Source organism: Mixia osmundae (assembly GCF_000708205.1).
Source record: "Mixia osmundae IAM 14324 unplaced genomic scaffold scaffold_2, whole genome shotgun sequence".
NCBI lineage: Eukaryota > Fungi > Basidiomycota > Mixiomycetes > Mixiales > Mixiaceae > Mixia > Mixia osmundae.
In genome coordinates, this window is record NW_014575562.1 from 1,220,196 (window position 1) to 1,245,806 (window position 25,611).

Below are 25,611 nucleotides of genomic sequence, written 5' to 3' on the forward strand. Positions count from 1 at the left end.
GTCTTGCTCGGCGCCGACCGAGCAACAGACTTGCCGAGAGCCAGCGAGCCTACAGTAAGAGTCAGCTGTATCCTATCGATGAGATTAGAAGAGCACTGACTAGCTTTCGAGCGAGTGGAGACCTTCTTGACGACCTCGACCGCCTTGACTGACACCTGTGGCACGGCAGAAGTTAGCACAGCAGAGATGGCAGACACCTGTCTGCCCGTTGGTGNAGAAGTTAGCACAGCAGAGATGGCAGACACCTGTCTGCCCGTTGGTGACAGACGAGATGCTGGCACCGGGATCCGCGAGCGTATACCTCTGACCGCTGCACCAGAACCAGCTGGCGAGACAGTCGTCATCGNGCTCGACCCAACAATTCGCTCCGAGCGAGCTCGAGAGACGATAATCGGGATTTTGCTGGTAGCATTTCGCATGACCGGCTTCGTAGCAGCAGACAGCATCTTTNTAGATTCTGCTTCGCTCTTAACAGTATAGAGTACTCTCAAACGATTGCAGTATAGACTTGATATGATCAAATGTATACGAATCTCGAGTGAAGAGAGGCAGAATAATTCGCCAGGCTTTATAGCTCGCCATTCTCTCACGGAGGCTTCAACATCTCTCTCTCGCTCGCCCAATCGTCCCACCCGCCATCTCTCTGATATATTATTAATGCAAGCCTGACGGTGACTGAACCTGCTTGACCGATGACCGGTAGATGAGCGCTTGAGGCATGAGCCGACAGTAGTTCTGGCGTGAACTTTGTTTTCCTCGACGCGTCTCACGCTCGCGCCGCACAGTCTCCGCCTCTGCTTCGATTATGAACATTGCTTACGGCAAATTGCAGCACAGCGACGGACTGGACCTCATTGTGGCCTTTCAAGAGCTAGCACAATCGATTGTATGCTTCTGGCGGGCGAGCGATCCTGCTGTTCGTGTCTGACGCAGCATCCCAGCTCTGTCTGCTCGGATCCTGATGACCTATGCCGTGCCAATGTGAGACAGTCGCGCAGTGGAGCTGCCGTTGCAGACCATTGAAAAAGCCTGCGAGCGCCGCGAGAGCGCATGCTTGTATTGACTTCTGCATTTCGGAAAGATGCTGCAGTCTAGTACTGCCATCGTCTCGATCTACTGACACACCGTACTCTGCTGATTTATCGTACTCAGTGCTTGTCTTCACGATGCCATAGGTATCTGACGCTTGCATGATAGAGCGGAACGACGTGTTTGTCGCGATGGCTGTTGCTAGCACAGTGTTCGCTGGAAGCTTTTTTGGTGCTCTCGTACAGGATCAAGGCGTGTTTAGAGCTGTGGATGCTTGTTGTGGGCTCCACTGCAGCGAGCATGAGGTGGCTCGCGTCTTGTTAGGCCAAACTTTGACATTGTATCTCGATCCGCCACCAACGCGCTTCTTAGTCACGCCGCTCTGGAGATTCTGAATCCGCTTCTTCGCCAACGCCGTCTTCGACGACAGAGATGACTTCCATCTTTGTGCTTGCTCATGATTAGTGCCACATTCCGGAGATGTCTGTATGAGCACCTTATGCTAGGACAATTTGCCGCAGCCTGCATACATATTTTCACTCCAATGCTCTCTTCAGCCGCTCAATCTCACTGACAGCCAAGGACTGCATTCCGTGTGAGATTCGCAAACGTTACATGAACCCTGTGCAGACGACCCAAGGCCCGTGGACTCAGCGTGCTAAGGAGCGACCGATTTCTGCATGCGCGCTGATTACACCACACACACCTTGTACCGAAAGGAGAATGAAGGATGGATGTAGTCATACCCGGCGGTGTTGTCCCCTCGTCGAACAGAGGACAGAGCTTTTCGGCAAGGCGAGGCTGGGACGTGGTGAGATAATGAGCGCCACCTATGAAGCAGGGGTGGAGACAGCTTTCTTTTGGGGAAAGGCGCGGTTGGGCAGAGTGGAGTCTCCGAAGTGCGCCGTGCAGTCAAGTTGAGACGACAGCAAAGACAGAGCATACTGTCATTTGCTCTCCTAGGCAAAAGAGCAAGCCATTAGGGAGAGTCATCTCTGGCAAGAGGGTCCAAGACGTTTGCAAACGAGCGTGGGCTGCGACTCAACTCGACTTCGGTCGGACAAAGCTGGCTAAGCCTTTGGCTCGCTGCGAGTTTAGACAGACGATAGACTACGTGGAGACGTCTCAGACCTTCTGCAGGAGTCGTCCAGGTTGGCACCCCTGAGTCTGTCCACGTCTGCAACACTGATGACCTTTCTACAGTGACGAATGAGCTCGGTGGTGTCATCTACTGATTCCCACTCTGACTACGTTCTCGCCTCGCCCGTATTGATCACTGCACCCACCGCCAGCACACCGATGGACCGCAATTCTATCTCACCAGAGGCAGACCAGAGACCGCTTGTGCTCCATCATGTGGCCACGGCTACCTACGCTACCTTGCTCGTCTCTGCCCAGAGTCGTGCATGGACGCGAGCGGAGATACTCCGGGAGGCCTTCACGAGAGCGCTTGTCGATCCCCAGGCTGCTCCTGCCGAGTCTGCCACCGAAAGCTACGCGACCCAACTCGGTCTGACCGCTGCCAGCTCAATCGACACTCTGTTGGGCGATGCACCTCCTTCTGTCACACCCGCCCAGATCGAGGCGGCATCATCCAGTGCGACGACGGAGGAGCAAGATCAAGCGCGCATGCTCGCACAGGCTTCAAAGGAGAATGCAATCGTGCTGCACGCGCTCTTTTTGCGCTTCATCGCCCACCAAGTGCAAAAGTCAGCCGATGCACTGACGAACGAGCTCCTACTGACTGGTCTGGCATCTTTCATCGATGCTTACCTGTGCCCTAAAGGCACGCCGCCTGTCGCTCTTCACACGCTCGTCAGCACGCTCGATGCACCTCGTCGTCAGGCTGTGTTGCGCGCGTTCTACGAAGCGCGTCAGCTGCTTCAATCAGACTCGGCTTCTCATGCTGCGCTATCCCGAGAACCTTCGAGTCGACTCTGGCAAGCCTCATCCAAGGCTAACATCTATGCCGTCTTTGGCGGTCAAGGCACTAATGAGGTCTATTTTGAGGAGCTTCAGCTCATCTATGACACCTATCGCCCACTCGTACAAGATTTGATTGAGCAAGCCAGCCAGACACTTTGCAAACTAAGTCAAGCCCACCAGAAGCAAAGCTTGCTCTTCGTCGAGTCACTTGATGCTCACAGCTGGCTGCTCGAGCCGGCTACACGACCGCCCGTGCCTTATCTTGCTTCTTGCGCTGTCTCGCTCCCTCTGATCGGATTGACTCAGCTCGCGCAATATGCTGTCACTGCCAAAATCCTCAATCTGTCGCCTGATCAGATGCTGGCGCGCCAGGACGATGCTACGTCTGGCATACTCGGCTTGACGGGTCATTCACAAGGCGTAGTATCAGCTACTGTCACCGCTATGGGAGGCTCGTCCTGGGCTGTATGGACGGAGAACGCCCTCAAAGCATTGGAGGTGCTCTTCTTCATCGGTCTCAGAGGCTCGGAAGCGTTCTCGCCCGCTGCTTTGCCGCCTGCTCAGGTGCAAGAATGCATCGATGCTGGCGAGGGCGCGCCTACACCTATGCTTGCGGTCACCGGGCTCGATCTCAAATCGCTGCAGAAGCGTATCGATGCTACAAACAATCTACTCAAGGCGGAGAACGATCGACCGGCCCCTGATGGCTCTGCCAAAGTCAAGCGAGGCCCAGTCGCGATCAGCCTTTTCAATGGTATCCGGGCTTTCGTCGTCACGGGTCCTGTTGCAAGCCTCACAGGTCTCGTCGCCTCTCTTCGCAAGGCAAAGGCAGAGCAAGGCAAGGATCAAAGCAAGACGCCCTTCTCCAAGCGTTTGCCGGTCTTCTCACTTCGTTTCTTGCCGATTGGCGTGCCGTATCACTCGGATTATCTCGCTGGCTGCACTGCTCAAGTCGTGCAGGCTGACCTGGGGCACTCCGAGCACCCTGCTTTCTGGCAAAGATCAAAGCTACGTGTGCCTGTCTTCAATACCGAAACGGGCAAAGATCTTCGAGAGGGCTCGCCCGACGAGAGCCTGCTCGAAGAGCTCTGTCATCAGATCTTCACTGCTCACATTCACTGGACCAAAGCCACTCATTTCCCCTCGACCTGCTCTCATGTCATTGACTTTGGTCCAGGCGGTCTCTCGGGCATCGGCTCGCTCACTGCCAGAGGTCTCGAAGGGCGAGGTGTGCGAACCTTGCTCGCTTCAGGTGGCAATGCAAGCCGTCCCAGCGAAGAGCTGTACCACGCCCAGGACGTCAGATTCGATACACGCTGGATTGACGACTATGCGCCCAAGCTTCTCAAGACACGGTAAGTCATCCAAGTTTGCATCGAGTGTGCTTACTCACTGAGAGATCTATTGCAGAGATGGCAAGATACATCTTGATACGCCATTCTCGCGTCTGTTGAGCAAGCCACCCCTCATGGTCGCTGGCATGACGCCCTCCACCGTCAAAGCGGGCTTCAACGCAGCCACTATGAATGCTGGCTATCACATCGAGCTCGCTGGCGGAGGACACTACAACGAAGCCATGCTCAGAGCCAAAGTTGCAGAGATTTCGTCTAAGCTCGATGTGCCCGGACTGGGCATCACACTCAACTCGCTCTACATCAATCCTCGCGCATGGACGCTTCAGTTCCCTCTGTGGTGTCAGATGAGAAAAGAAGGTCTCCCTGTCGAAGGCCTCACTGTCGCTGCTGGTATTCCCTCGACGGAGAAGGCGGCAGAGATCATTCATGCGCTTCGCGAAGCGGGCATCAAGCATGTCAGCTTCAAGCCTGGTTCCTCAGACGGTATCCGCCAAGTCATCAACATCGCCGCCGCGAATCCTGATTATCCCATCATCATGCAATGGACTGGAGGCAGAGCCGGAGGACATCATTCGCCAGAAGACTTCCACGATCCGATTATCCGCTCATACGGTTCGATCCGTGCTCATAAGAATCTCATCCTTGTCGGCGGCTCTGGCTTTGGTAGTGCAGAGCAAATCTGGCCCTATCTCAGCGGCGATTGGAGTCAAGAGTACGGCGTCGAGCCAATGCCGTACGATGGCTTCCTCTTTGCTTCCTGGATGATGGTCGCACTCGAGGCGCACACATCAGACAGCGTCAAGCAGCTTATCTTGGACGCACCCGGTGTCGACGACGATAAATGGGAGGGTACATACGACAGACCAACCGGAGGCATCCTCACTGTTCGTTCAGAGCTGGGCGAGCCCATCCACAAGATTGCAACGCGTGGAGTCAAGCTCTGGCGAAAATACGACGACACAGTCTTTGGTCTGCCGAAGGAGAAGCGCGTGGCTTGGCTATTGGAGCACAAGGCCGAAGTTATCGCTGCACTCAACGCCGATTTTCAGAAGCCATGGTTCCCTGCGAAAGCCGATGGCACGCCCTGCGATCTGGGCGACATGACGTACGAGGAAGTGTTGCGCCGCATGACTCGACTACTTTACGTTGCTCACCAGAAGCGATGGATTGACAAATCCCACCAGCGTCTGGTTGGCGACTGGATCCGACGCACAGAGGTATGTCATGTAGTCCTTTCGGCAGCGCACGCTGACAGCCGTGTCTGTTACAGGAGCGTCTATCGGAGGTCAACGGTGGTGGAGCGAAGATTTCTGCGCTTCAAAGCTACTCGGAGCTCGACGAGCCAGAAGTGTTCCTCGACAAGTTCCTCAAGAAGTACTCGTCAGCCCAGCAGATTGTGCTCGCATCAGAAGACGTCAAGTACTTCGTCCAAGCAGCTCAAAGACCTGGCCAAAAGCCGGTGCCCTTCATCCCTGTGCTAGACAGCTCTTTCGAAGTATGGTTCAAGAAGGACAGTCTGTGGCAAGCCGAGGACATCGACGCCGTCTTTGATCAAGATCCCCAGCGCGTCTGTATCCTTCAAGGTCCAGTGGCCGCCAAGTACTGCACCAAGATCAACGAGCGTAAGCTCGCACCTGTCGACTTTGCTTGACTTGCTGATCCGTTATGTTATAGCTGTCAAGACAATGCTTGGTGATATCGAACGCAGCCTCACGGCCAGCGTGATCGAGCGCTTCTATGCGGGCGATGAGAGCAAGATCCCTGTCGTGGATTACATCGCCGCCGCACCTGCGCTTGCGTCCAAAGTCGAAACGTATGCGGAAGCGCACGGTATCAGACATCGCGTCACATCGAACGCCGATGGAACGACAGTGCATGACTTCGATATCACTCAGGATCTACCTCCGCAGGAAGAGTGGCTCGGTGCACTCGCAGGACAGAGCGCTAGCTGGCTACGCGTCGCTCTGACATCTCAACACATCGTGCAGGGCCGGAGATCTATCACGAATCCAATCTCGAGAGTATTCGTACCTCGGAAGGATCAACGCGTGCGACTTGTTGTCTCTGCGAACGGCCGACCATGCTCTGTCAAGCTCTTCGGCGCCATTCGAACCTGATTTGCAATACTTAGACTTCTGTGATGACATGTACTGTTGCATCTGATCTGCAATGCTGGTGGCGTGCCAGCTCAAATCCAGTGGTAGCAATTGAACAGTGTCCATGCATGCACTGGCCAATAAGTTTACGAGTCAGCAATCTTGAAGACAGACCGGTAAAACTTGAGCTGCTCATCAAAAGTCGTACGAATATTCTCTGAACGAATGAACTGGTACGTTCGTCAGGATGCATGCGACGAAGATCAGGAGAGAAACTTACACCGTGCCCCTCGCCTTCAAATTCGATGTACTTGCACTCAACGCCGTTAGCTCGGACGGCTTTGACGATCGCATGAGCCTGGCTACGAGGCACCACTTTATCGACTTCGCCTGCAGCGGATCTCAGCGCTTTGCAAGAGCAACACGGTAGGCTCATCACCTTGCAGCACAAGTAACGGCGATCTGATCTTGTCGGCGTTGTAGATCGGAGAGCGATCTCTGTATACGTCTGGTACTTCCGACGGTCGACCACCGAGCAGTCCAAAGAGATACTCGCTCTCGAATTTGTGAGTCTCGTCGGCTGCAAGTACAATACCAATCAGGTTCCTGCTATAGACGACGAGCAAGCACATACCCAAGCCTTTCAAGTCGGCCACGCCATATTGAGAGCACCCAGCGGCGAAAACATCGGGATACGCGCACAGCGATGCGAGTACGGTATAGCCGCCTGCTGATCCGCCAACGATAGCAACTCGCTTCCGGTCGATCATCGTCTTGGCCAAGTGCTCGACACAAGCCACTGTATCTTCTATATCGACGATGCCCCAGTTCTTTTGCAATCGGTCTCGGTAAACTTTGCCATGTCCTGTGCTTCCGCCATAATTTGAATCGACAAACGCGAAACCTCGGCTCGTGAAATACTGGATTTGCCAGCTGAGGCCTGACACAGCACTGCTGGTCGGTCCTCCGTGGCACCTGACGATGCACGGCGGAAGCTCATCTGTAGGTCCTTGATGATCTTTACTCGCAGGCGCATAGTAGAACATATGTGCGAGCGGTTTGCTTTCGTGCATGCCTGGTGCCGCTTTGCTGGGCGCTACGAGAGCTTGCGCTCGGGAAATGTAGCCTTCATCGACTTTGATGCTGGACGTTTCTTTCAGGACAGTGATGCTTGCATCCAGCTTGCCGTCCGAGAGTTGCAAATCAATACGAGCGAGGACAGACTGCGTCGTCGCGCCTGTGCCTACCAAGACAATGATCTCATCTGTCACACGTCTTATTTGCTGTCCCGACAGGAATGGTGTATCGAAAGATGCGATGATGCTTCTGCTTGACAAAGAAACTAGGTTGAACACTCCAGACTTTTGGGCGGACAAGACGACGAGATCGTCTGTGAGCGAAGCAAAACTTGATTGGCCTAAGAACCAGTCAACGGCACCTGCATCGTGTGCCAGCGCTTTGCCAGCAGCTAGATCGTTTTTGCCGGACTGGATTTCACGCGCGTACAGGTTGTAGTAGCCGGTCGAGTCATTAAGCCAGAGTAGATGGGAGCCATCAATAGACCATCGCAATTGAGATACGCTGTATGACATTTCCAGACCGCCGTCGATGGATTGGACATCACTAAGGCCTGTAGACGTGTCGAACTTGGCCAGATTGGCCCTCGAATTGTCCCAAGGCATGTTGGGCAAGTTGTAGTCTATCCACGACAGCAGCTTGCCATCCGGACTGAGCTTTGGCGTGGTATAGAAATCACAACCGCCGGCGAGTGTCATGATGGTCTCTCTCTTGCCCATGTCAACGAGAACGATTGAGTTGATGACCTTGCTGGGCTCGTCTATCGTGTGATCCTCACGTACGGCGACGAGCAGATCAGGTTCGGTCGGACAGATCTCGAGATCACCGTATCGATAGGCAGGATGTCTGGGCACGACCGAGACTGCCTTTGACCACTCTCCTGAGCTCTTGTCGGTACGCAAGACATCGAAGCTCGTAAAGTCGGGAAAGACGACTCGGCCATTCCTAGCAACGGCACAGCCTATGGCGTATTCGTGAACGCGTGTACGAGCATCGTAAGCTGTTGTCGAGGAGAGCTCCTTGCCGTGAGCGTCGACGATAGCATTGCGTCCTTTCTCGCTCGGACGAAGTTCAATGTGGTAATGCTCATGCGTCACGCTGTCGACGAAGACGTATCGGATGTCGACAGTCGCTTGGGTCAGGAGCTCCGCGGAGAGCGGAGACTCCCACGAACCGTAAGGAGCAGTGCGCTTCGTCATGTGGCACTATTTATCTGTTCCAACAGGCGTGCTCTCGTGCTCGTGACGAATACTGTCATCGCGTCATCGTGCCCCCTGTCTCCTGAGACTGAGCGCTGAGATTTCCGTGAGCGATCGACGCCAAATAAACCCACAGAGCTTGGTTTGCCAAGACAGAAGAACCGAATTTTGTCAGATCTCGCGGCTCCTAGGACTCGTCGTCGACACTTTCGAGCTCTCAAGCCTGTGTCCACTCGCCCGTCGTCGATCAGCGACATGAACACTGACTTCAGTGCCCCAGGCGAGAAGCAATGGAACGCAGAGCAAGAACGGACTAATGACGCTGGCACAATGAAGCAAGACCTGAGCGACAAGGATGGGCAAAATGAGAGAGCCCAAACGAAGCTTGACTCTCTTGGGGAGAAAGATCCAGAGAAGTTCGGAGGGCAGGTCACCGTCGAGGATGATGCCTCTGCCGAACGCGCTCGTGACAATGGTGTCGATGAGATTTTTCTCTACAAAGTCGGACTCATCAATTCAACGATGAGCCAGATCGGATGGGGCGCATATCACTACAAGCTCTTCATGCTCTGCTCCCTCGGCTTCCTCAATGACAACATATGGCTACAGGGTGTCGCCATCATCTTGCCTCAGATCACCCGTGAATTAAGCCCGCCGGGAGGCCACGTCGCCTTTGTGACGCTCTCGCTCTACGTTGGCTTGATCCTGGGTGCCAGTCTCTGGGGCGTCAGTGCCGACATTGTTGGCCGCAGATTGAGCTTCAACATCACGCTAGGCAAGTGTCGCGCGCTCTCGAGATGGGAACGTCTGGCTCAACGTTTGCAAAGGACTCTCTGGCGTCTTTGGCTTAGCGGCAGGTGCATCGCCCAATTTCGTTGCTCTGTGCAGCTTGATCGCTTGCACGGGCTTCGGCGTCGGTGGCTCGCTCCCTGTCGACTCTACATTCTTTCTCGATCAAGTACCAGCAGCACAACAGTGGACGCTCGTGCTGATGTCACTCTGGTGGTCAGTCGGTCAGGTGAGCGGCTCGCCTTTCAGCACTCACTCTGTGCTGATAGGTAGCAGCTGATCGCATCTCTGATCGCATGGGTCTTCATCGTCAATTTTTCGTGCCCCGACAATGTGCCATGCACGAATCAGAACAATCAAGGCTGGCGATACACGCTGTATACCCTGGGAGCACTGACGACGGCTATGTTTCTCGTCCGCTTCCTCGTCTTCAAAGTTCAAGAGTCGCCGAAATATCTCATTGCGCGAGGCAGAGATCAGGAGGCGCTCGACGTCATGCACACGATTGCGAAAGCTAACGGCAAAGAGATCAGTCTTACTCTGCGTGATCTTCAGCTTCGGTCGCCCGATTCAGACATGTCGGAGATCAAATATACCAACAAGGAGCTCGTCAAACGCGCTTTGGCAGAAGTTTCTCTTGCCCACGTCAAGCCTCTCTTTTCGACCACGAAGCTTGCTATCAACTTTACCCTGTTGATGTGGCTGTGGCTCGCCATTGGTATCGCTTACCCGCTCTATAATGCCTTCTTGCCCACATTCTTGGCTCAGAAAGCGGCATCGGCATCCGCCGCCACGAGCGTCAACACGACCTACAAAAATTATGCTATCATCTCGACTTCTGGCATTCCCGGATCGCTCTTTGCATCTTGGCTTGTCGAACGAACACGGAGTGGCGGGAAGTTCTCTCTGGGCGGTCGTAAGCTCGCCCTGGCCGTCTCGACTGTCGCTGTGGGCGTTTTCCTCTTTATCTTCACCATCGCCACAACCAATTCGGCCGTTCTCGGTATCAACTATGCTGCCGGTTTCTTCCAGAACAGTATGTACGGTATCTTGTACTGTGTCTCTCCGGAATCGATCCCGTCTCCGAACAGAGGGACGGCAGAAGCCATCCTATCATCGCTCAATCGCATCGGTGGCCTGCAGGCGCCCATCATCGCAACCTATGCCGGTCTGACGACAAGCATACCCCTCTATGTGTCTGCTTCGCTCTTTGTCATCTCTGGCATCGTCGCCTGCTTCTTGCGCGAGACCGCCGGCAAGGCTGCCCTTTGATCAAGCTCATCGCTTAATATCCTCAGTGTACAGCAGTCGCTCATACCCAGCGCAACCTATACTGTCTGTTGTTGTCCAACTAACAAAGCCAAAAGGGCTCATTGTCTCACATCTGCGCTCTCATTAGACCGTCAAACGCGGGGAAGCGGCGGTCCCCGGCCTGAGTGCGCGTGCTCGACGCGCTCGAGTCATTGGATAGTGAACTCCAGTCAGCTCGAGGATGTCTGTCGCATTGCCTACAGCTCTCACTCGCTTACTCGGATGCCGGCTGCCATTTGTGGGCGCTGCCATGGCCGGTGCAGCGGGCAGCAGGCTCGCAGCGGCCGTCTCTCGCGCGGGCGGCTTCGGCTTCATGTCGATGGAGGATGCCGATGCTGCCAAGATGCAAGAGGAGTATGATCATGCGGCTGGCTTGCTAGGCTCGTCCAAGGATCAACTCCCGATCGGCAATGGGTTCACTGGCTTCAAGCTAGATGTAGACGAGCCGGCATCAAGGCGCAAGCTCACCGTGTCTGCCCAACGATGCAGAGCCATCTGGCTGTCGTTCGGCAACGATCTGGAGCCTTGGATCCGGTTCTTACGTGAGCCTCAACATCCGAGAGTCATCATCTTTGTGCTCGTCACCAACACGGCAGATGCGGCAAAGGCGGCTGATCTGCCTGTCGATGTCATCATCGCTCAAGGGTCGGAATCTGGCGGCCACGGCAGTTCGGTCGGCTTGCCCAACATCTCACTCCTGCCCGAAGTCATCGATACCGTGAAGAGCAACAAGAAGTACGATCAGCTTGTCCTTGCGGCGGGAGGCATCGTGACAGCCTCGCAAGTTCTTTCGATGCTTGCGCTGGGCGCAGATGGCATCGTGCTGGGCACAGCGCTAGTCGCTACGCACGAGTCGCTCTATTCTGACGCTCAGAAGGAGCTCATGATCAATTCTCACGGCACAGAGACAACGCGCACGATGGTCTATGATGTCATGCGCGGCACAACAAGCTGGCCCAAGCAGGTCGATGGCAGAGGCATCATGAATGTGACATACAAAGAGCTACAAGCAGGCCGATCAGAGGACGACGTCAAGGCCGATTATCAAGAGGCCGTGAAAAGCAAGGATGCTTCTCGTCTCGTCTGCTGGTCTGGCACATCAGTCGGACTCATCAAGCGCGTCTCGAGCGCAGAGGACTTTGTCGCTCAGCTCGGCAAGGATACTCTGGAGCAGTGGAATGCACTTCAGGGCAGACTGCAGTGGCCGAAAGCTGCTTAGCCCCTGGTCATGGGCCGTGTTTGGCGCAGAGGCCGGCCACTTTACGACAGGTCAGGCTTACGATCGAAGTCGGGATGTCAGCAAGCTTGCTAGGAGCGACGATCCGGCCATCGACGCAGCGCAGCCTGCAATGAACGTCAGCGTGGAGAAAGGTCTCGCTAAGCTGGACTTGCGTGGTCCTACCGCATCCGCCTTTGACGCCTGCTATGATCAAGTCTAGTTCGCCACTGACAGTGTGTCCCGAGTATCTCTCGCCATCACTGGCGAGCTCGCCGGCATCATCGAGCAACCCTGCCAAAAGTCTCTTAGTGCCACACGAGGGGTCGAGCCCTCAACTTTGCCTACACGTATTCACTGTGGCAAAGGGCGCCTGTGTCCCAGCTACTATTGTGCACGCACCAAGAATGACGAGCATGGCTGATTTCATGTTTGATCTGTTGTCTCACAAACTCAGAGCTCGGAAGTGCAGCTGTGCTCGGGATCTTTCCGTTGCGGTAGCTATGCACAGACAGATGATACAACGCCGGGAGTGGCCTAGTAACCGCGCTCGCTCATCTTCGTTAGGCCTGTTCTGTTGAGGTCGTTCTCGCCCTTCATGAGCTTACCGAGGCCAGTAGACACCTGGGCGAGCATATGCGGGTTTTGGTAGTGCGTCACTGCCTGGACGATGGCCTTTGCGACCACGCCTGGGTTCTCAGAGTCGAAGATGGCCGAGCCAACAAAGACGCCGTCCGATCCGAGCGCCATCATGAGCGCTGCATCGGCAGGGGTTGCGATGCCGCCCGCGGCAAAGTTGACGACGGGTAGACGCTTTGTACGCGCGACTTCCTTGAGCAGATGGTATGGCGCAGAGATCTCCTTTGCAAAGGTGTACAGCTCCTCATCGGACTGTCTCACTCTGTCAGCTCGCGACACAAAAGAGCAAGGCCGGGTTACACGTACCATAGCAGCGGCCTTGCGGATCTCAGACTGCACCTGGCGCTGGTGGCGGACGGCCTCGATGACATTGCCCGTGCCTGCCTCGCCCTTGGTTCTGATCATCGCTGCGCCCTCTGATATTCTGCGTAGCGCTTCGCCGAGGTTCTTGCAGCCACACACAAAGGGAACCTTGTAGGCGTGCTTGGCGATATGGTTGGCAGGGTCAGCCGGCGTAAGCACTTCGGACTCGTCGATGTAGTCGACGCCTTGTGCTTGGAGGATCTGTGCTTCGACGAAATGGCCGATGCGGCACTTTGCCATGACCTTGGAGTACGACCAACGTCAGCATGACTGACAAGCAAGCGACTGGACAAGGCTGACAGGGATAGTAACGGCCTCGATGATATCCTTGATCATCGCAGGATCTGACATGCGAGCGACGCCGCCCTGCTTTCTGATCTCTGAAGGGATGCGCTCGAGTGCCATGACGGCGCATGCTCCTGCTTCCTCTGCGATGCGGGCCTGTTCGACGTTCATGACCTGTCAATCGCGATCTCGACATCAGCCCTTTGCCCATCGAGATGAGCGTGCTTGACGACGACTTGCATCCATGATGACGCCCTGTCAATCGTGGCCACTGTTCAGCCGAGTCCAAGAGCACAATCGGGCCCGGGACTGACCCCTTTGAGCATCTGAGCAAGGCCGCTCTTGACGTTGAAGGTGCCTGATCCTTGCGATTGGCCTAGCAGGCTGGTCGATCCATTGGTCATTGCCGTCCGAGAGATGCCGTTGGTACCGTTGGTCTGTGGCGCTGTTGTGCCGTTAGGTCCGCCCACGATGAGAGGTGATGAGCCGTTCTCCATGTCGATATCGATGACTCGTCGAGCCAAAAATTGTGTGCAAGTCGATGTACAACAACATTTGACGAGTCTCAACGCGCGGCTTTACCCGCGATCGCGATGCGTGTAGCGTTCACAGAGGGCAGGCGGTCCGAGAGCTCTGTAGCCTGCCTTGTCGAGCTTCCATTCGAGTGTCGCATGAGGTGCAAAGGGACTGAAGATGAGCGTCGCCCGTCGTCTCGCAGAGTAGGCTTGCGCTTTGCTTTCCGTCTCGTCCGTCATCGCAGGCGTCACCCCGTCGTTCTCGTAGAGCGATGATATCCGGCTGAGCATGAGACGTGTACTGATACAATTGGTCCACTGCAGTCCCAGCGCGGCAGTCTTGCGGAGACGAGCAGATTGACCGCCAAAGTATTTGTGTTGTCGTGCGTACACTAGCTCTGCCGGCATCTCGCTCTGTAATCCGCCTTGCATGGTCGGCGTCGAAGTGAGAAATTCTTCGGCTGGATCCGACTGAGTAGCCTCGGGTGTCAGTGTTGCCGGCGCGCCAGGTTGGTGTCTGAAATCGTCCGTGACTTGATTGATGACGACGACGGCGATTCGGTATCGCTCTGCCAGACAGCGCAACTTCTCGCCAAGATCGATCAGCGACTTGGATCGCTCGAACATACCTGACTTGGATGTGTCCCATTCTGTTCGAGCGGCAGCGGCAAGACTGTCGATGATGAGCAATCTGATCGGCAGAAGGCTTCCTTTCTTTTGCCGCTTCGCCTCTCGTGCATCATTGTCATGTCCTAGCGACGGTCGATTCGCGTGCCGGTTGATGAGCTCCGGCACAGAATATGAGACGATATGCTCGAGTGTCTCCATATCACGCAAATGCGTCAGATGGATGTTGTCAAGGAACTCTCGGGGCGAACGGTCTCCTTGCAGCTCGAGCTGGTCTGCAAGTTCGAGCAACCTGCCGCTGGCGAAGCTTGCCTCGGAAGTGATATGGATGACGCCTCCTGGGGCGATATTGCTCGTGCTCGGCAACTGAGCGTACAGTGCAAGCTTGAGGCCAAATTGGGATTTGCCACCTGATCTGCACCCATGCTGTGAGCTTACATGTACGTGTCTGCGCTAAATTGACTAACGCTGCGCCTACAACCTCGGTCAATGAGCCTACGCGTATGCCGCCGCCGAGAAGCGCGTCAAAATGCGTGTCGCCTGTTGCGATGCAAGCGGACCGATTGATGAGCTCTGTACAATCCTCGTACGAAGGCGTGCTGTCTGCAAGCTGTGCAGAGATGAGATGGCCGACGTTGATGGGCTTGGGCACACGACTTGCTGCGATCTCATTGACAATGGTTTCTGTTTCGCTCGGTGGCAGACCGAGTCGTCTGGCTAGGTTCGGGAGGGGACAGCACAGGACTTCGAGTGTGGTCGTCAGGCCAGCTGTTGCGTCATCAAACGCCCTCCGCGTGAGCATGCAGTCACGAGGACGAGCAGGAGACCGGCCGACCTTTGAGCAGATAGGCCTGATTGCGAGGTGTGAGACCTGCGAGCGATCGGAAATCGACACCGTTGAGCATCTCGACAGACCGGCCTGGGCTCGACTTTGCTCGGTCCATCTCGAGCTTGAGCTGAGCCCATCCGCGGCACGCTCGTGCTCGTGCTCGTGTGCTTTGGGCGATGATCGTGAGTGTCTCAATGCTCGGACGGAGCTGACAGATGTTGATGCACGTGGACGGGCGCAGATCAGGCTGCTCTACTTTGCATCCGCTCGGACTGCGCTGGGCGGCGTGTCATCCGAAGAGATCGAGTTAGCCGTCAGCACGAAACTGAAGGAGCTGAGCTCCATCTTGCTCGACCGACATGCTGGCGTACGCCAAGAGCTGGCTGCAGTACTCGGTCAGAGTGCATGGTGCGTCAATGAGGAGATCGTCCCCAGAGACGAAGAGGCGCAGCATGAGCTCAAGCCGGGTGACACTGTCGCTGTCATTCCGCCCGTCAGCGGAGGGTGAAGCGGGCGATACATAGTGACACAACAACACCACAACAGATGCAGGCAAGGGTCAGTCTAGGAACGATGCAGCATCGGGCCGAGCAGGCTTGGCAGAGGCTTGGGATGCCTCGGCAGCCGGCGCGCGCTTGGCGAGCAGAGCAGCCCGTTTGGCTTCGATGAGCGCTTTACGTTGTGCGAGCTCGTTTGCACGCTTCTCTGCAGGCGTCTGTTTGGTCGTAGCGAGGAAGCGTTCGGCTTCTGTCTCCTTGCGTAAGGCGCTGAGATCCTCGAGCTGCTCGCGCCGTTTTGCTTCGTCTGCAGAGAAGGCATAGGCCGCCGCACCGCGCTCTCGTACTTCGCTGTTGGGATCGTAATGCGTCTCGAGTGGCTTGAAGGCAGCCTCGACCTTGGCATGCCGCGCTGCAATTTCTTCCTCTGTGGGCTCATACGTTGCAAAAGTCGTCTGATCGCCGTAGTAGAGATTTGACCTGTACACGGCTTGTCAGCTCGTGCAGATCGATCATGTACCAGGCGCACATGTTCTCTGGTGCAGCTTTAAAGGTGCCATCGCCGATGGAAGCAGGTCCATCTGGCGATGCTTGGCCCGGACGAGGCACTTCGCTACGCTTCATCATCCTTGCGCGACCAAACTCGTCCACATATTCGACGAGTTCGTCGTCCGGAAGAGCAGTCGCTTGCCCTTCGTCCTCAGAGTCCTCAGACTTGGGGTTGTCCCACGCCTTCTTGTCAAAGTCGACGGAGAAGGTCGCAATCTGAGCCTCAGTCAGGCCCGCCGTCTTGCCTCGTCTGTGCGTGGCATGCTCAGGTCAGCTAAAACCTATTCAGGGTGAAGGAGGTGGTGTAGCCTGACTTGAGCAAGTCGTATGCTTTAGCTTTGCGTTCGAGTGCAGCAGCAATCTGATCCGATGACGGCTGGCAGAGCCTGAACCGGTCCTCAACAGCATCGACGACGTGATCAGTCTTTCGCTTCTTCACCGATTTTGCGCCATTCTTCTGCTTCTGCTGCCGGGACCTGATGAGCTCCTTGGATTCTTTAGCCCACTGGCTGAGCTGCTTGTCCTTTGAGCTCTCGACTGTCGCTCGGAAGCCGAGTTTGGTCGGTTTGGAGCTCGCAGAGGGGTTGGGAGACTCTCGCTTGCCCAGTCGAGCTTGGTGTTTGCTCAGTTCTGCTTGCAGCTCGAGGAGGGAGCCACCATCGGCCATGTCGTACCGCTTTGACGCTGCTGACATCGCTGACTGACTGACTGACTGACTGACGGGTGAGCGCAGGGCCGCTGGGGCGAACGAGCGCCTTTTCGCGCTTCTTCTCTGCCCGCCAGCGTTGCCCGGCAAGACGAGCAGAGCAGCCTCGTGAGACATGCGGACGACCCAGCTGAGGATGGCCAAAGCGCCAGCACCCAAGCCGTCAGCGGATCCGTCTCCTCCTGATCGACCGTGAGCTCATGAGAACGGACAGACAACCTCGATTCGCCATGCCCGTCAAGGCACAAGCCTTCAATATCATGAGCATCACGCCCTCTGTCATGATGCGATGGGCGCCCACACTCGCCGTCTGGGGTGTCGCTGCTGCAGTCTGTCTCACACTGCTCTCCGCTGCACGCCTCGGCTGATACAGAGCATGACCAGGGTGGCATTCTCGTCTATGCGAGCTCTATCCCGAAGTTCCAGCAGGATGTCCTCCTCAAGGTTCCGCTGGTCAGTCTCCTTCGCAGCCTGCACGGACGCCCTGACGGAGTTCCGATAGGTCAAGGAGTACTACAAGGACACCAAGCCTGATGAGGACAAGCCGTTCTGAGCGCGTCTGTTCATTGCAATGCCCGGTCAAGTATGTGAAGCTGCAGAGCGGGGCAGAGACAGCATGCGATGCAGGTGGTACAGATACTTGCTAGACAGTATACATCTAAGCGTCGCTTCTCGTGCGACGATGAAGAGACTTTCGTTCGTTGAGTAATCAGCCATAAAGCTTGATGAGGCTGTCTGCCCCTGCTGTCGCCAACAGAGGCGCAGAAGGATGATAGCGTGCCACGAGAATGCCCTCTGCTCCCTTGACGCGATGGCTCGTGATCTCCTGTACGCAAGATCGCGTCTGGATCACGTCCCAGAATCGAATCGAGCGGTCATGGCTGGCAGAGACGAGAAACAGGCCCGACGGACTGACATCCAGGCTCGTGATCGCGTCTTGATGCGCTTCGATCGAGTATGTGCACTGTCCTGCCCGCTCACTGATGATGAGCAGAGCCGCTTCTCATTTGTGCAGTCATACCTGTTGCGAGATCAAGGACTCTGATCGCTCGATCTTCATGCCCGCTGAAGAGCAGTGGTAGCGTAGGATGACTCGCGAGCGCGTTGATCTGCGTCGCTCGTGTACCATCTATATTGCATTGGAGCTTCTCATCAGTTGCAGGTCATCGAAAGTCTGACGAAAACGAACCATAGGATTCGTCAGATTTGAGCGCCAGCGTCTGGACGCCAGTCTCAAAGTCGAAGAGCTTGACGATTGCGTTTGTGTACGCTACTGCAATCTTTTTCAAGTCGGTCTGACAGACTGCCAAGCACACAGGTGTCGGACGAGGACCTGGCTGTTCGGCCTCTGCGGGCTCGTTGCCTGCATATGTCCAGCTCATCTGGAGCGGCGCTTTGAGATCCTTGGTGCTCCATATTTTGACGGTGCCATCTGCAGAGGCTGTCGCGAGCACCTCTTGGTCCTGCGTCGGCAGTGGAAGGATAATGAGATCCCAAATCGCGTCAGCATGGCCTTCGAAGACGGCTAGCTTAACCGCAGGATTGACAGGACCATAGGGCTCTGCATCGTGAGCAGGCATGCTCCACACTCGCACAGTTTGATCTAGACTCGCGCTGTATACTCGCTTCGAGTCGCTCGATATAGCCAGGGCTGTGATCGCCTCGCTGTGACCCCGAAAGGTCGCTTGCGGTAGCTCTTCGGGCAGAGGCGGCAAGCTGGAGCTGAGATGAGCGTGACATACGCGCTCATAAAGCGTGTTCACTGACCCGGACTGCGCATCTCGATGATGCATATCAGCGCGCCAGATCTTGATGGTCAGATCATCGCCGCCAGAGACCATTGTGAGATCACGCCGGTCAAAAGTGAGCGCCCGGACACTGTCAAGATGACTGCCGAGATTGCGTCAGCTGTTAGGACAATCGAAGGCCAGCTCGAGAGGTGCTGACCCTCTCAGCGATTTGCGCGTCTGCCATACCTTGGCTTCTGATGGCACGCTGGTCTTGCCGTTGATCGTTGAGGTGGCGTGGGTAAGCTCGTCATCAAGTCGATCCTCCCTCCCGACCTCTGTCGAGGCCGAATCTGACCGCACTCGGTTTACCATCTTGCCAGCGAAAGCCTCGTTCTCGCTTTCAGTCTCGCTTTCGAGCATATGCGGGCCCTTGCTGACGCCATTGACACGAATTCCGTTCGTCAGCGCAGCAGCAGATGTCGTACTTTTGGTTGTTGAAGAATCACGGGCTTCTAGACTTTTGGCTTCCTTGTCAGGAAGCTCGGGTGCCGCAAAGGAAGCACTTTCGGCTTGCTCTTCGACGGTAACTTCGGCCTGTAGCGGGGACGGCCCAGTAGTGACAGCAGACTTGAGAGGCTCTGCGGCTGAACCTGTGCCAGCTGACAACTCTACCGCAGTCGGGGATGTGCCGGCAGCGCGTATGACCGACGGAGCAGGAACGCCGGTGAACTGTGCGGCAGGAACAGGGGCATTCTCGGGTAGCAGTTTGCGAGGTCTTTGCATTCCGGCAGGCGTCTTTGCAGGCAAAGGGTTGAGATTGGCAGAAGAAGTGAGATATGTGATTTCCTGCAGGCACTGGCGAAGATAGTCGCGACTTCTTGCTCGACCTCTGGGGTCTCTTCCGAGTGCCGGATTCCATGCAGCCTGCGTAGATGCACCAACGGGAGCATGGAACGCAGACAGATTACTGCCGTTTGCGGGACCAGCATTGGCTACCATACCTGCAGCTGAACCTGGCCGGGTGATATTAGGTGCGATATTGAGCGTGTTGCTTGGGCCGGCAGCTGGTGCAGCTAGCTCGGGCAAAGGAACTGAGCGGATTCATCAGGAACTGCTTTTCATATACGATCCTCGGCTGAGCTCACGAGGTTCATTGCGTGGACTATTGCTGCCTGTCGAATTGCCGCTCGAGAGGAGGACATCGTCATTGAGCTTCAGCGCGACTTGCTTGCCCGGCGGTATCGCCGATGCTGGCTCCTTCTTTTGTTCTGACTCGGAGCCGTCCTTGGGCTTTGCAGAATCTTTGGCAGCTGCGGCGTTCGTGCTGAGGTACTTTGACCTAAAAGTTTGGGCGATGAGCTATAGTCGTTCGAGAACGCACGAGAACATACCTTTCTTGTCTGAGCGCGTATTCGAGCATCTTGACGCGTCGCATGAGGTCTGTTTTGAGATTCTCGACACCCCTGCGCTCGCCTTCGAGCAGCGCTATACGAGCCTGCCATCGAATTCGTTGAGCACATGAGATAGATACGCACGCGCACGACTCGCCCTCATCTCGGCACGCTCGATCTCCCATTCGTTGCGCTCTCGCTCGTAGCGCCGCCATTCGGTTTGGAGATAGTGTAGCACAGATGCGAGATTGACAGGTGGGGTTTGTGACCATGGCGAGGCGCCCTCTGCAGCTTGGGCAGGACCCTGTTGAGGCTGGCCTTGCTGCTGCTGCTGTTGTTGTTGTTGCTGCTGCTGCTGCTGCTGCTGCTGCTGCTGAGCTGGACCGAGCTGAGATTGCGGTCCTTGCAGATTTGCTTGCTGGCTCTGATTGGTCGGGGAAGTCTGAAGTGGCTGCTGCTGAGAGTTGGCGGCATAGGCCTCTTGCGTGCTGGCCTGGTTAGAGGACGCGCCAGGCGTAGTGTGAGTGCCTAGACCTAGACTGGCGGGCGGATTCCAGGGAAGCATTCTGTCGCTCGCTCGGGAGAGATCCTCTCAAGTCTGAAGAGATGTTCTACTCTGCCCGAGTCGGCCACAGCGAGCTTGATCTATCACGATTGACGAGGTGATAGCCAGCTCGTCGTTCGGCGACGTTGCGCTTGGCGACAGGCAATCAGGCTCTCTTGCAGGGTCGAGGAAGTGTGTAACCTGCGACAGGCACCAGCAACACAGAGGGCACGTCGAGTAGGCAGGCGCGGTGGGCTCGCTCGCGTGAGCACACCAACTCGTCAGAGCGTCCTCTTCGAGCCTACTGATCAGAGCTGCCAAGCAATACCGATCAGGTGCAAGCGCAGCTGCCTGGTCGTGCTATCTTTCTGAACAGAGGCTTTGGTGACCTCACTTTCGTTGATCAGTTCAGCTCGGCGTGGCAGGTCTACTTGATTTTGTAGCACGGTTTCTGAATTTCGGCACCTTCGCGTTCACTTGCCCGCCTGTCTTAATAGCCTACAGCATGCATATGCTTCTGCACAATCTATACCCATGACCGCGCTCAGAACGACCTCAGGACGCAAGATAGAGCCTGCAAGTCATACGCAGGCTGCTTTAGAGATCGTCGGCGCCGCTGCTCTTCCCGCGACACTTGAAACCACAAGGAAGCTTCCTCAAATCAATGATGGCTTCAGAGCAAATCGTCTTCTTGGTGAGACAGTCAATGATCTACTCTCTCTCAAGCTCAGTCAGACCTTATGCGTCAGGGAGGGTCATCCCGCCGGCGCTCTTCGTATTCATAATCCATGGATGGCGAATCGTGTCGCTTCACGCGACGCCCTACCTTTATTACACTTTGCAAAGGCCCCGCTCGGCCGTGCTATACTGTGTCGGGTTCAACGTCTTACTGTGTGCAATGATGTACAACTATCTAAGCGTCTACCTGCTGCCTCGAGACCATTCCAGACCACCTCGAGCAGTACCAGACGATGTCAGAGAAAAGCGAGTTATATTCGAATGTGACAGGCAAGGCGAGCCTACCAGGTGTTGGCAAGACGCCTGCAATGGCTCTTGGCGGCCTGCGCGCGCGAGACACTGTCGGGATTGCAAACGCTGTCGGCTCGGATTTGACCATTGCTGCCCCTGGTTTGGCACTTGTATCACATCGCCGGCCTCGGGCAAGGCATTCATACACTTTTGCTTCTTCGTTCAGCCTCTCTTGACGCTTGCACTCAGCGTCATCCTGCCACTGACGATCTCACAAGTCAGTAAAGTTGTCGAGCTTACCTGGACGACGGACAGCCTGGGCTATGAGTTGCTTGCAGCAGAGTGGTGGCATCACTGGTACTCCTGGAGTGGTGGTCCTGGCTTTAGGTGAGCTTGCGGTAGTTTGAGAGTAGCTCAGCCCATGACGCGAGTCTGTAGATGGCTCATAGGCCTCTTGCTTGGCTACTGGCATCTAGACCGCATCGTAGAGCACCAGCCTGATCTGGCGCTCGTCGTACCTCGATCAGCTGTCGCATCCAGCGATCCTCACTATCTCTTGTCGCAGCCTCGCGTGGCCACTCTACTCATTGTGACAATCGCAGTCTTTGTCCAGCTTGTCGCTCTGGCTTTGCTCATCGTCGGTACGCAGCAGATCGCTCAGGGTGTTTGGACCGTCGAGGTCCAGCGAGCGCGTCGTTGGCGCAGGCATGGTGGCAACATTGACGATCGATTGCGACTCTGGATACCTGCAGACGGCATACATAGCGACAACAGACGGCATCAGGGCTTCATTGCCGCCATCGAGCCGGATGTGCGAATATACGACAGAGGGCCGCGAGAGAATCTGACGGCAATCCTCGGAGAGCGATGGTGGGCCTCGTGGGAGTCCAGCCAAGACCCTTGCACATCTGTCACGATAGCACCGGCTATGCTCGAAGGCTTATGGCAGGCTCACCTTGGTAAGGATCGTTAAGTGATTGATAGATCAAGCCTTATGGTATTCCTTGGACTTGTACGAACGCGCTTTCTCGAGCCATCGAGCGCTGGCAGCGCAAGTGTCTCGTGACTTGGCGTCTAGCAGGTGCGCAGGCTAGCTTTGGACTGCCGACGACGTGTTCATGTCAACACAGAGTGTCAGTGTGAACAAGCATTGGCCCCGTTGGACAGATACCGAGCTGACCGGCGGATAGCGAGAAGGACCGTTCCGACATATGAAGAGCCTGGTACGCGCAAGCAGGTCTGTGTTGATCTGTGGGCGGGCCACATCGACGCAGACGTAAAACATTTGCGATAATGCAGAATGCACTATCATTGGTACATGCTTGCTACAAGACAGCCATCAAAGCAAATATCAGGCTTTATGGCGGAGGTACGTCGCACTGACCATCGCATGAGCGCGCTCGTAAGGTTCGAGTGTGAGCTGCTCGAGAGGCTTGAACATCTCGGCTTGCAGCTTCTTGACCTCGGATGCAAAAACGACCTCCTCTGGGGCGGTCGAGTCGATACAGCTTGCTTTGATAGAAATGAGCAGATGTCCGCCATTCTTCAAAAAGTGATGCGCGTTCAGCGCGCAAATTCTGTCCGAAGCAAGCCAGTGTCAGCAGACGTAGCAACTCCAGCGGGTCATATGCACCGTGATTGATCTGGCTGTGCAACATCAGCAAAGATAACGTCTACCATAGGCACGATGAAGCGGTAGCGATTGGGCATCCTCGCATCTTCGACGATTGGCACCACATTTGTACGCTTCTTGGCCATTGCGATGAGGTCTCTTCCACTTCGCGGCGAGAACTCGACAGCATAGACCATTCCTTTTTCGCCGACAATATCGGCAACGTGTGAGACTGATGTCCCGCTTGCTGCCCCAAGATATAAGACCTTTTTGCCTGGCGCGATGTGTATATTGTCAAGACCGCCGAGGATGCTGCACAGATCTTTAGCCCAAGCTGAGCAGCCTGAAGGGCACTCACGATGCGCCCAATTTGCTACGGAAAGGGTTCCAGACTCTGTGATCTATCTTGATCTTATCTGGCATGCCCTCTGCAGGATTTGCGACAGTCTCTTCAACCGTGATGCGTTTTTCGCCATAGACGGACTCGCCGGGGACGAGGTTACGAGTGACGAGAAGATGCTCTTTGCCCTTTGCGATGAAGACTCCCGGATGACGATGAGGTTCGATGATGACCTTGCCGGGACCGCCTGACTTGGCTCCTCCTCTGCCTCCTCGCGCACCACCACGACCGCCTCGGCCCGGCGGACCACCACGACCTCTGGGAGCTCCACGACCACCACGGGAGCCACCACGACCACCACGATCACCGCCTCGAGATGCGAAGCCGCCGCCTGTATGGTGAATGAGCTCGAAAATCTGGAGTTTGACGCTGTTGCTGACCTCTGCCACCACTGAATCCGCCGCGGCCTCTCGGGGCACCTCTGGGCGCTCCTCTCGGTGCTGTGACACTCGACATCAGCTGAGCAACAGGCTAGATACTAGAGCGCACTGAAAGCCATACTGATGTTGCGTTTTGCTTGCACCTTACCTTCAAAAATTCGAGAGCGGGCCCCACTTGTGGCATGTGGGGCCATCGTGATACCTGAGGCCTGATCAAACGTATCATCGCACATCGTGTCAACCTAGCCCTCACTTAGCCGTCCTCCCCTGGACAGCTTCATAGAGATGCATCTGCATCTACGAGGCAGAATGCTTCAGAGGCAATAGTGCTCTCGATGTGCTTGCCACCTTTCAGACATGCGCAGCGAATCGTCCGATCACGTACGAGGGAGTGGTGACGGCTGACTGCTTTCTCGTCCAGAATGCTTTGGATCTTGTGCTGACTCGCCGTCGTATCTCTCAAAGAAGCCGACGGGCTTTAATTCTTTGCGTCAGACGTGTGAAGCAGCCGCTGCCCACAAAAGTTGCCTTGCTCTGTACCTCAAGATAGGCTGCAAATCTGCAGTCAGACCGTCATGCCAAAAACATGGCACACTCAGGTCTCGCATGCTCGACCAGCCGCAAACGCGAACGCTCGAGCTTTTATGACTGATCAATAGACTGCGATGGCCCAACCGCGCATTTTGTCGCGTCGTCAAAGCAAAACAAGAATTGCAAAAAGCATATGATCATGACGAGCACACGTGTGCGGTGCCCAGAGACGAGTTCAGAAATCACCTTCGAGCTCTGCCAGTGTGGGCTGCGAGAATGCGGATCCGTCTGCGCGCTTGGCCGGTCCCAATTTGACACTCAATGCCTAATATCTCGTCGAGTAAGGAAGCACCAATCTGGCAGGCAAGCGCCAGGTCCTCCTTCGCGAAAGCAACAGCTGCCAGCGTCTGGAGGTGACGAAATTCGCCCATCACCACGGACATACAAGCAGATGGGTCATACACTCAATGATCTAGCGCACTGAGCCTTTGCTGCGAGCATTGGCTTGCAAAGGCACACGTATGATGTCGACTCGTCAACTAAGAGGCGGAAGTAGCACTCATTCGCATACAGGTATGCAAGCAGATTGACGGTCCAGCAGGCGCAGCAGACTTGATCCCGTCAAGAAATAGCTCTGGCATTCCACAGCAACCTCGCTGCCTCTGTCAGCTCGTCAGAAGACTGTACGAGTCCAGCTCACCGCAAGCAAGGAGCTATTGATGACCGAACATCTATCAGATGGACGCCGTGCGGAATCTCGCCTTCTATCAGCTACGAGCATAAAGTCTCGTTCGACAGTGAGAAGCGGCCGACTCCTCCGATGCCTGCGACAGGTGTCGCCTACTCACATTCTGCTAGCCATTGACGATGCACATCGGCAATGGCTCTGCGGTCCGGCTGGCTGACTTCTACAAAATATCGTCGCTTATCGGTCCGATGTATAGACTGTGCGAGCTGGCAAGCGCAGAACAGGATCATACTGACTTTATTTGGAGACTACTCGGTCTTGTGAGCACCTTGATTGTTTGGGCTGACCGAGATGAGGT

The 25,611-nt window shown here is 55.6% G+C and overlaps 15 protein-coding genes across 15 annotated transcripts in view; 8 read left to right on the forward strand and 7 right to left on the reverse strand.

The window, feature by feature from the left end:
- L969DRAFT_615966 (uncharacterized protein) overlaps positions 1 to 804 on the reverse strand; it is a 2,217-nt gene extending 1,413 nt beyond the window's left edge. Inside the window, exons 1-2 of the mRNA XM_014714783.1 lie at positions 677 to 804; positions 135 to 465 (exon numbers count right to left, since the gene is read on the reverse strand). Coding sequence (XP_014570269.1) covers positions 135 to 465; positions 677 to 720 — 375 coding nt within the window. The 5' untranslated portion in view covers positions 721 to 804. The remainder of the gene's footprint in view (positions 1 to 134; positions 466 to 676) is intronic.
- An 840-nt stretch (positions 805 to 1,644) lies between these two features.
- L969DRAFT_44701 (uncharacterized protein) lies at positions 1,645 to 2,264 on the forward strand (the record flags this gene model as incomplete). The annotated part of the gene is made up of 3 exons (XM_014714784.1): positions 1,645 to 1,673; positions 1,993 to 2,180; positions 2,233 to 2,264. 3 exons carry the CDS (start codon positions 1,645 to 1,647, stop codon positions 2,262 to 2,264), a joined length of 249 nt encoding a protein of 82 aa, XP_014570270.1.
- A 64-nt stretch (positions 2,265 to 2,328) lies between these two features.
- Positions 2,329 to 6,427, forward strand: L969DRAFT_81472 (uncharacterized protein; the record flags this gene model as incomplete). Its single annotated transcript, XM_014714785.1, has 4 exons — positions 2,329 to 4,310; positions 4,366 to 5,527; positions 5,581 to 5,932; positions 5,985 to 6,427. The coding sequence occupies 4 exons, from the start codon at positions 2,329 to 2,331 to the stop codon at positions 6,425 to 6,427; spliced, it is 3,939 nt and encodes a 1,312-aa protein (XP_014570271.1).
- Positions 6,428 to 6,552: 125 nt separating this feature from the next.
- L969DRAFT_15723 (uncharacterized protein) lies at positions 6,553 to 8,682 on the reverse strand (the record flags this gene model as incomplete). Its single annotated transcript, XM_014714245.1, has 4 exons — positions 6,553 to 6,636; positions 6,687 to 6,796; positions 6,846 to 6,986; positions 7,041 to 8,682. The coding sequence occupies 4 exons, from the start codon at positions 8,680 to 8,682 to the stop codon at positions 6,553 to 6,555; spliced, it is 1,977 nt and encodes a 658-aa protein (XP_014569731.1).
- A 255-nt stretch (positions 8,683 to 8,937) lies between these two features.
- L969DRAFT_92928 (uncharacterized protein) lies at positions 8,938 to 10,743 on the forward strand (the record flags this gene model as incomplete). The annotated part of the gene is made up of 3 exons (XM_014714786.1): positions 8,938 to 9,457; positions 9,510 to 9,700; positions 9,748 to 10,743. The coding sequence occupies 3 exons, from the start codon at positions 8,938 to 8,940 to the stop codon at positions 10,741 to 10,743; spliced, it is 1,707 nt and encodes a 568-aa protein (XP_014570272.1).
- Positions 10,744 to 10,918: 175 nt separating this feature from the next.
- L969DRAFT_323365 (uncharacterized protein) lies at positions 10,919 to 12,268 on the forward strand. Its single transcript, XM_014714787.1, has one exon. It carries the CDS (start codon positions 10,964 to 10,966, stop codon positions 11,999 to 12,001), a length of 1,038 nt encoding a protein of 345 aa, XP_014570273.1. The 5' UTR covers positions 10,919 to 10,963; the 3' UTR covers positions 12,002 to 12,268.
- On the reverse strand, positions 12,009 to 12,428 carry L969DRAFT_92930 (uncharacterized protein; the record flags this gene model as incomplete). The annotated part of the gene is made up of 2 exons (XM_014714788.1): positions 12,009 to 12,292; positions 12,347 to 12,428. The coding sequence occupies 2 exons, from the start codon at positions 12,426 to 12,428 to the stop codon at positions 12,009 to 12,011; spliced, it is 366 nt and encodes a 121-aa protein (XP_014570274.1).
- A 107-nt stretch (positions 12,429 to 12,535) lies between these two features.
- Positions 12,536 to 13,782, reverse strand: L969DRAFT_92931 (uncharacterized protein; the record flags this gene model as incomplete). The annotated part of the gene is made up of 5 exons (XM_014714789.1): positions 12,536 to 12,889; positions 12,944 to 13,243; positions 13,301 to 13,459; positions 13,526 to 13,540; positions 13,600 to 13,782. The coding sequence occupies 5 exons, from the start codon at positions 13,780 to 13,782 to the stop codon at positions 12,536 to 12,538; spliced, it is 1,011 nt and encodes a 336-aa protein (XP_014570275.1).
- A 1,650-nt stretch (positions 13,783 to 15,432) lies between these two features.
- Positions 15,433 to 15,764, forward strand: L969DRAFT_15728 (uncharacterized protein; the record flags this gene model as incomplete). The annotated part of the gene is made up of 2 exons (XM_014714246.1): positions 15,433 to 15,438; positions 15,498 to 15,764. The coding sequence occupies 2 exons, from the start codon at positions 15,433 to 15,435 to the stop codon at positions 15,762 to 15,764; spliced, it is 273 nt and encodes a 90-aa protein (XP_014569732.1).
- Positions 15,765 to 15,815: 51 nt separating this feature from the next.
- Positions 15,816 to 16,996, reverse strand: L969DRAFT_44668 (uncharacterized protein; the record flags this gene model as incomplete). The annotated part of the gene is made up of 3 exons (XM_014714790.1): positions 15,816 to 16,233; positions 16,283 to 16,552; positions 16,617 to 16,996. The coding sequence occupies 3 exons, from the start codon at positions 16,994 to 16,996 to the stop codon at positions 15,816 to 15,818; spliced, it is 1,068 nt and encodes a 355-aa protein (XP_014570276.1).
- A 98-nt stretch (positions 16,997 to 17,094) lies between these two features.
- On the forward strand, positions 17,095 to 17,960 carry L969DRAFT_85520 (uncharacterized protein). The gene is made up of 4 exons (XM_014714791.1): positions 17,095 to 17,170; positions 17,223 to 17,337; positions 17,393 to 17,461; positions 17,511 to 17,960. The coding sequence occupies exons 1-4, from the start codon at positions 17,145 to 17,147 to the stop codon at positions 17,559 to 17,561; spliced, it is 261 nt and encodes an 86-aa protein (XP_014570277.1). The 5' UTR covers positions 17,095 to 17,144; the 3' UTR covers positions 17,562 to 17,960.
- Positions 17,708 to 21,086, reverse strand: L969DRAFT_71488 (uncharacterized protein). Its single transcript, XM_014714792.1, has 8 exons — positions 20,287 to 21,086; positions 20,130 to 20,233; positions 19,884 to 20,077; positions 18,956 to 19,829; positions 18,776 to 18,898; positions 18,198 to 18,724; positions 18,030 to 18,137; positions 17,708 to 17,977 (listed from the first exon to the last, which is right to left on the reverse strand). The coding sequence occupies exons 1-8, from the start codon at positions 20,692 to 20,694 to the stop codon at positions 17,718 to 17,720; spliced, it is 2,598 nt and encodes an 865-aa protein (XP_014570278.1). The 5' UTR covers positions 20,695 to 21,086; the 3' UTR covers positions 17,708 to 17,717.
- Positions 21,087 to 21,160: 74 nt separating this feature from the next.
- L969DRAFT_85522 (uncharacterized protein) lies at positions 21,161 to 22,760 on the forward strand. The gene is made up of 3 exons (XM_014714793.1): positions 21,161 to 21,367; positions 21,423 to 22,029; positions 22,081 to 22,760. Exons 1-3 carry the CDS (start codon positions 21,208 to 21,210, stop codon positions 22,613 to 22,615), a joined length of 1,302 nt encoding a protein of 433 aa, XP_014570279.1. The 5' UTR covers positions 21,161 to 21,207; the 3' UTR covers positions 22,616 to 22,760.
- Positions 22,761 to 22,843: 83 nt separating this feature from the next.
- L969DRAFT_71493 (uncharacterized protein) lies at positions 22,844 to 24,699 on the reverse strand. Its single transcript, XM_014714794.1, has 5 exons — positions 24,144 to 24,699; positions 24,035 to 24,094; positions 23,613 to 23,985; positions 23,276 to 23,566; positions 22,844 to 23,219 (listed from the first exon to the last, which is right to left on the reverse strand). The coding sequence occupies exons 1-5, from the start codon at positions 24,265 to 24,267 to the stop codon at positions 22,994 to 22,996; spliced, it is 1,074 nt and encodes a 357-aa protein (XP_014570280.1). The 5' UTR covers positions 24,268 to 24,699; the 3' UTR covers positions 22,844 to 22,993.
- Positions 24,392 to 25,430, forward strand: L969DRAFT_92938 (uncharacterized protein; the record flags this gene model as incomplete). The annotated part of the gene is made up of 3 exons (XM_014714795.1): positions 24,392 to 24,415; positions 25,139 to 25,248; positions 25,304 to 25,430. The coding sequence occupies 3 exons, from the start codon at positions 24,392 to 24,394 to the stop codon at positions 25,428 to 25,430; spliced, it is 261 nt and encodes an 86-aa protein (XP_014570281.1).
- Between the last annotated feature and the right edge of the window lie 181 nt (positions 25,431 to 25,611).

Excerpts from the sequence above, each read along its gene's own strand:
- L969DRAFT_71493 (XM_014714794.1), bottom strand. The coding sequence starts at position 24,267 with ATGTGCGATGATACGTTTGATCAGGCCTCAGGTATCACGATGGCCCCA. Across the intron at positions 23,567-23,612 it reads CGTAGCAAATTGGGCGCATC|CATCCTCGGCGGTCTTGACA; the intron begins GTGAGTGCCCTT and ends AGATCTGTGCAG. Across the intron at positions 23,220-23,275 it reads GCACAGCCAGATCAATCACG|AATTTGCGCGCTGAACGCGC; the intron begins GTGCATATGACC and ends TGCTTCGGACAG.
- L969DRAFT_71488 (XM_014714792.1), bottom strand. The coding sequence starts at position 20,694 with ATGCTTCCCTGGAATCCGCCCGCCAGTCTAGGTCTAGGCACTCACACT. Across the intron at positions 20,234-20,286 it reads TCGAGCGTGCCGAGATGAGG|GCTCGTATAGCGCTGCTCGA; the intron begins GCGAGTCGTGCG and ends ATTCGATGGCAG. Across the intron at positions 20,078-20,129 it reads TACGCGCTCAGACAAGAAAG|GTCAAAGTACCTCAGCACGA; the intron begins GTATGTTCTCGT and ends CCAAACTTTTAG.
- L969DRAFT_85520 (XM_014714791.1), top strand. The coding sequence starts at position 17,145 with ATGGCCAAAGCGCCAGCACCCAAGCC. Across the intron at positions 17,171-17,222 it reads AAAGCGCCAGCACCCAAGCC|ACAACCTCGATTCGCCATGC; the intron begins GTCAGCGGATCC and ends GAGAACGGACAG. Across the intron at positions 17,462-17,510 it reads TCCTCCTCAAGGTTCCGCTG|GTCAAGGAGTACTACAAGGA; the intron begins GTCAGTCTCCTT and ends GAGTTCCGATAG.
- L969DRAFT_85522 (XM_014714793.1), top strand. The coding sequence starts at position 21,208 with ATGACCGCGCTCAGAACGACCTCAGGACGCAAGATAGAGCCTGCAAGT. Across the intron at positions 21,368-21,422 it reads CAGAGCAAATCGTCTTCTTG|GGAGGGTCATCCCGCCGGCG; the intron begins GTGAGACAGTCA and ends CTTATGCGTCAG. Across the intron at positions 22,030-22,080 it reads AGTGGTGGTCCTGGCTTTAG|ATGGCTCATAGGCCTCTTGC; the intron begins GTGAGCTTGCGG and ends GCGAGTCTGTAG.
- L969DRAFT_323365 (XM_014714787.1), top strand. The coding sequence starts at position 10,964 with ATGTCTGTCGCATTGCCTACAGCTCTCACTCGCTTACTCGGATGCCGG.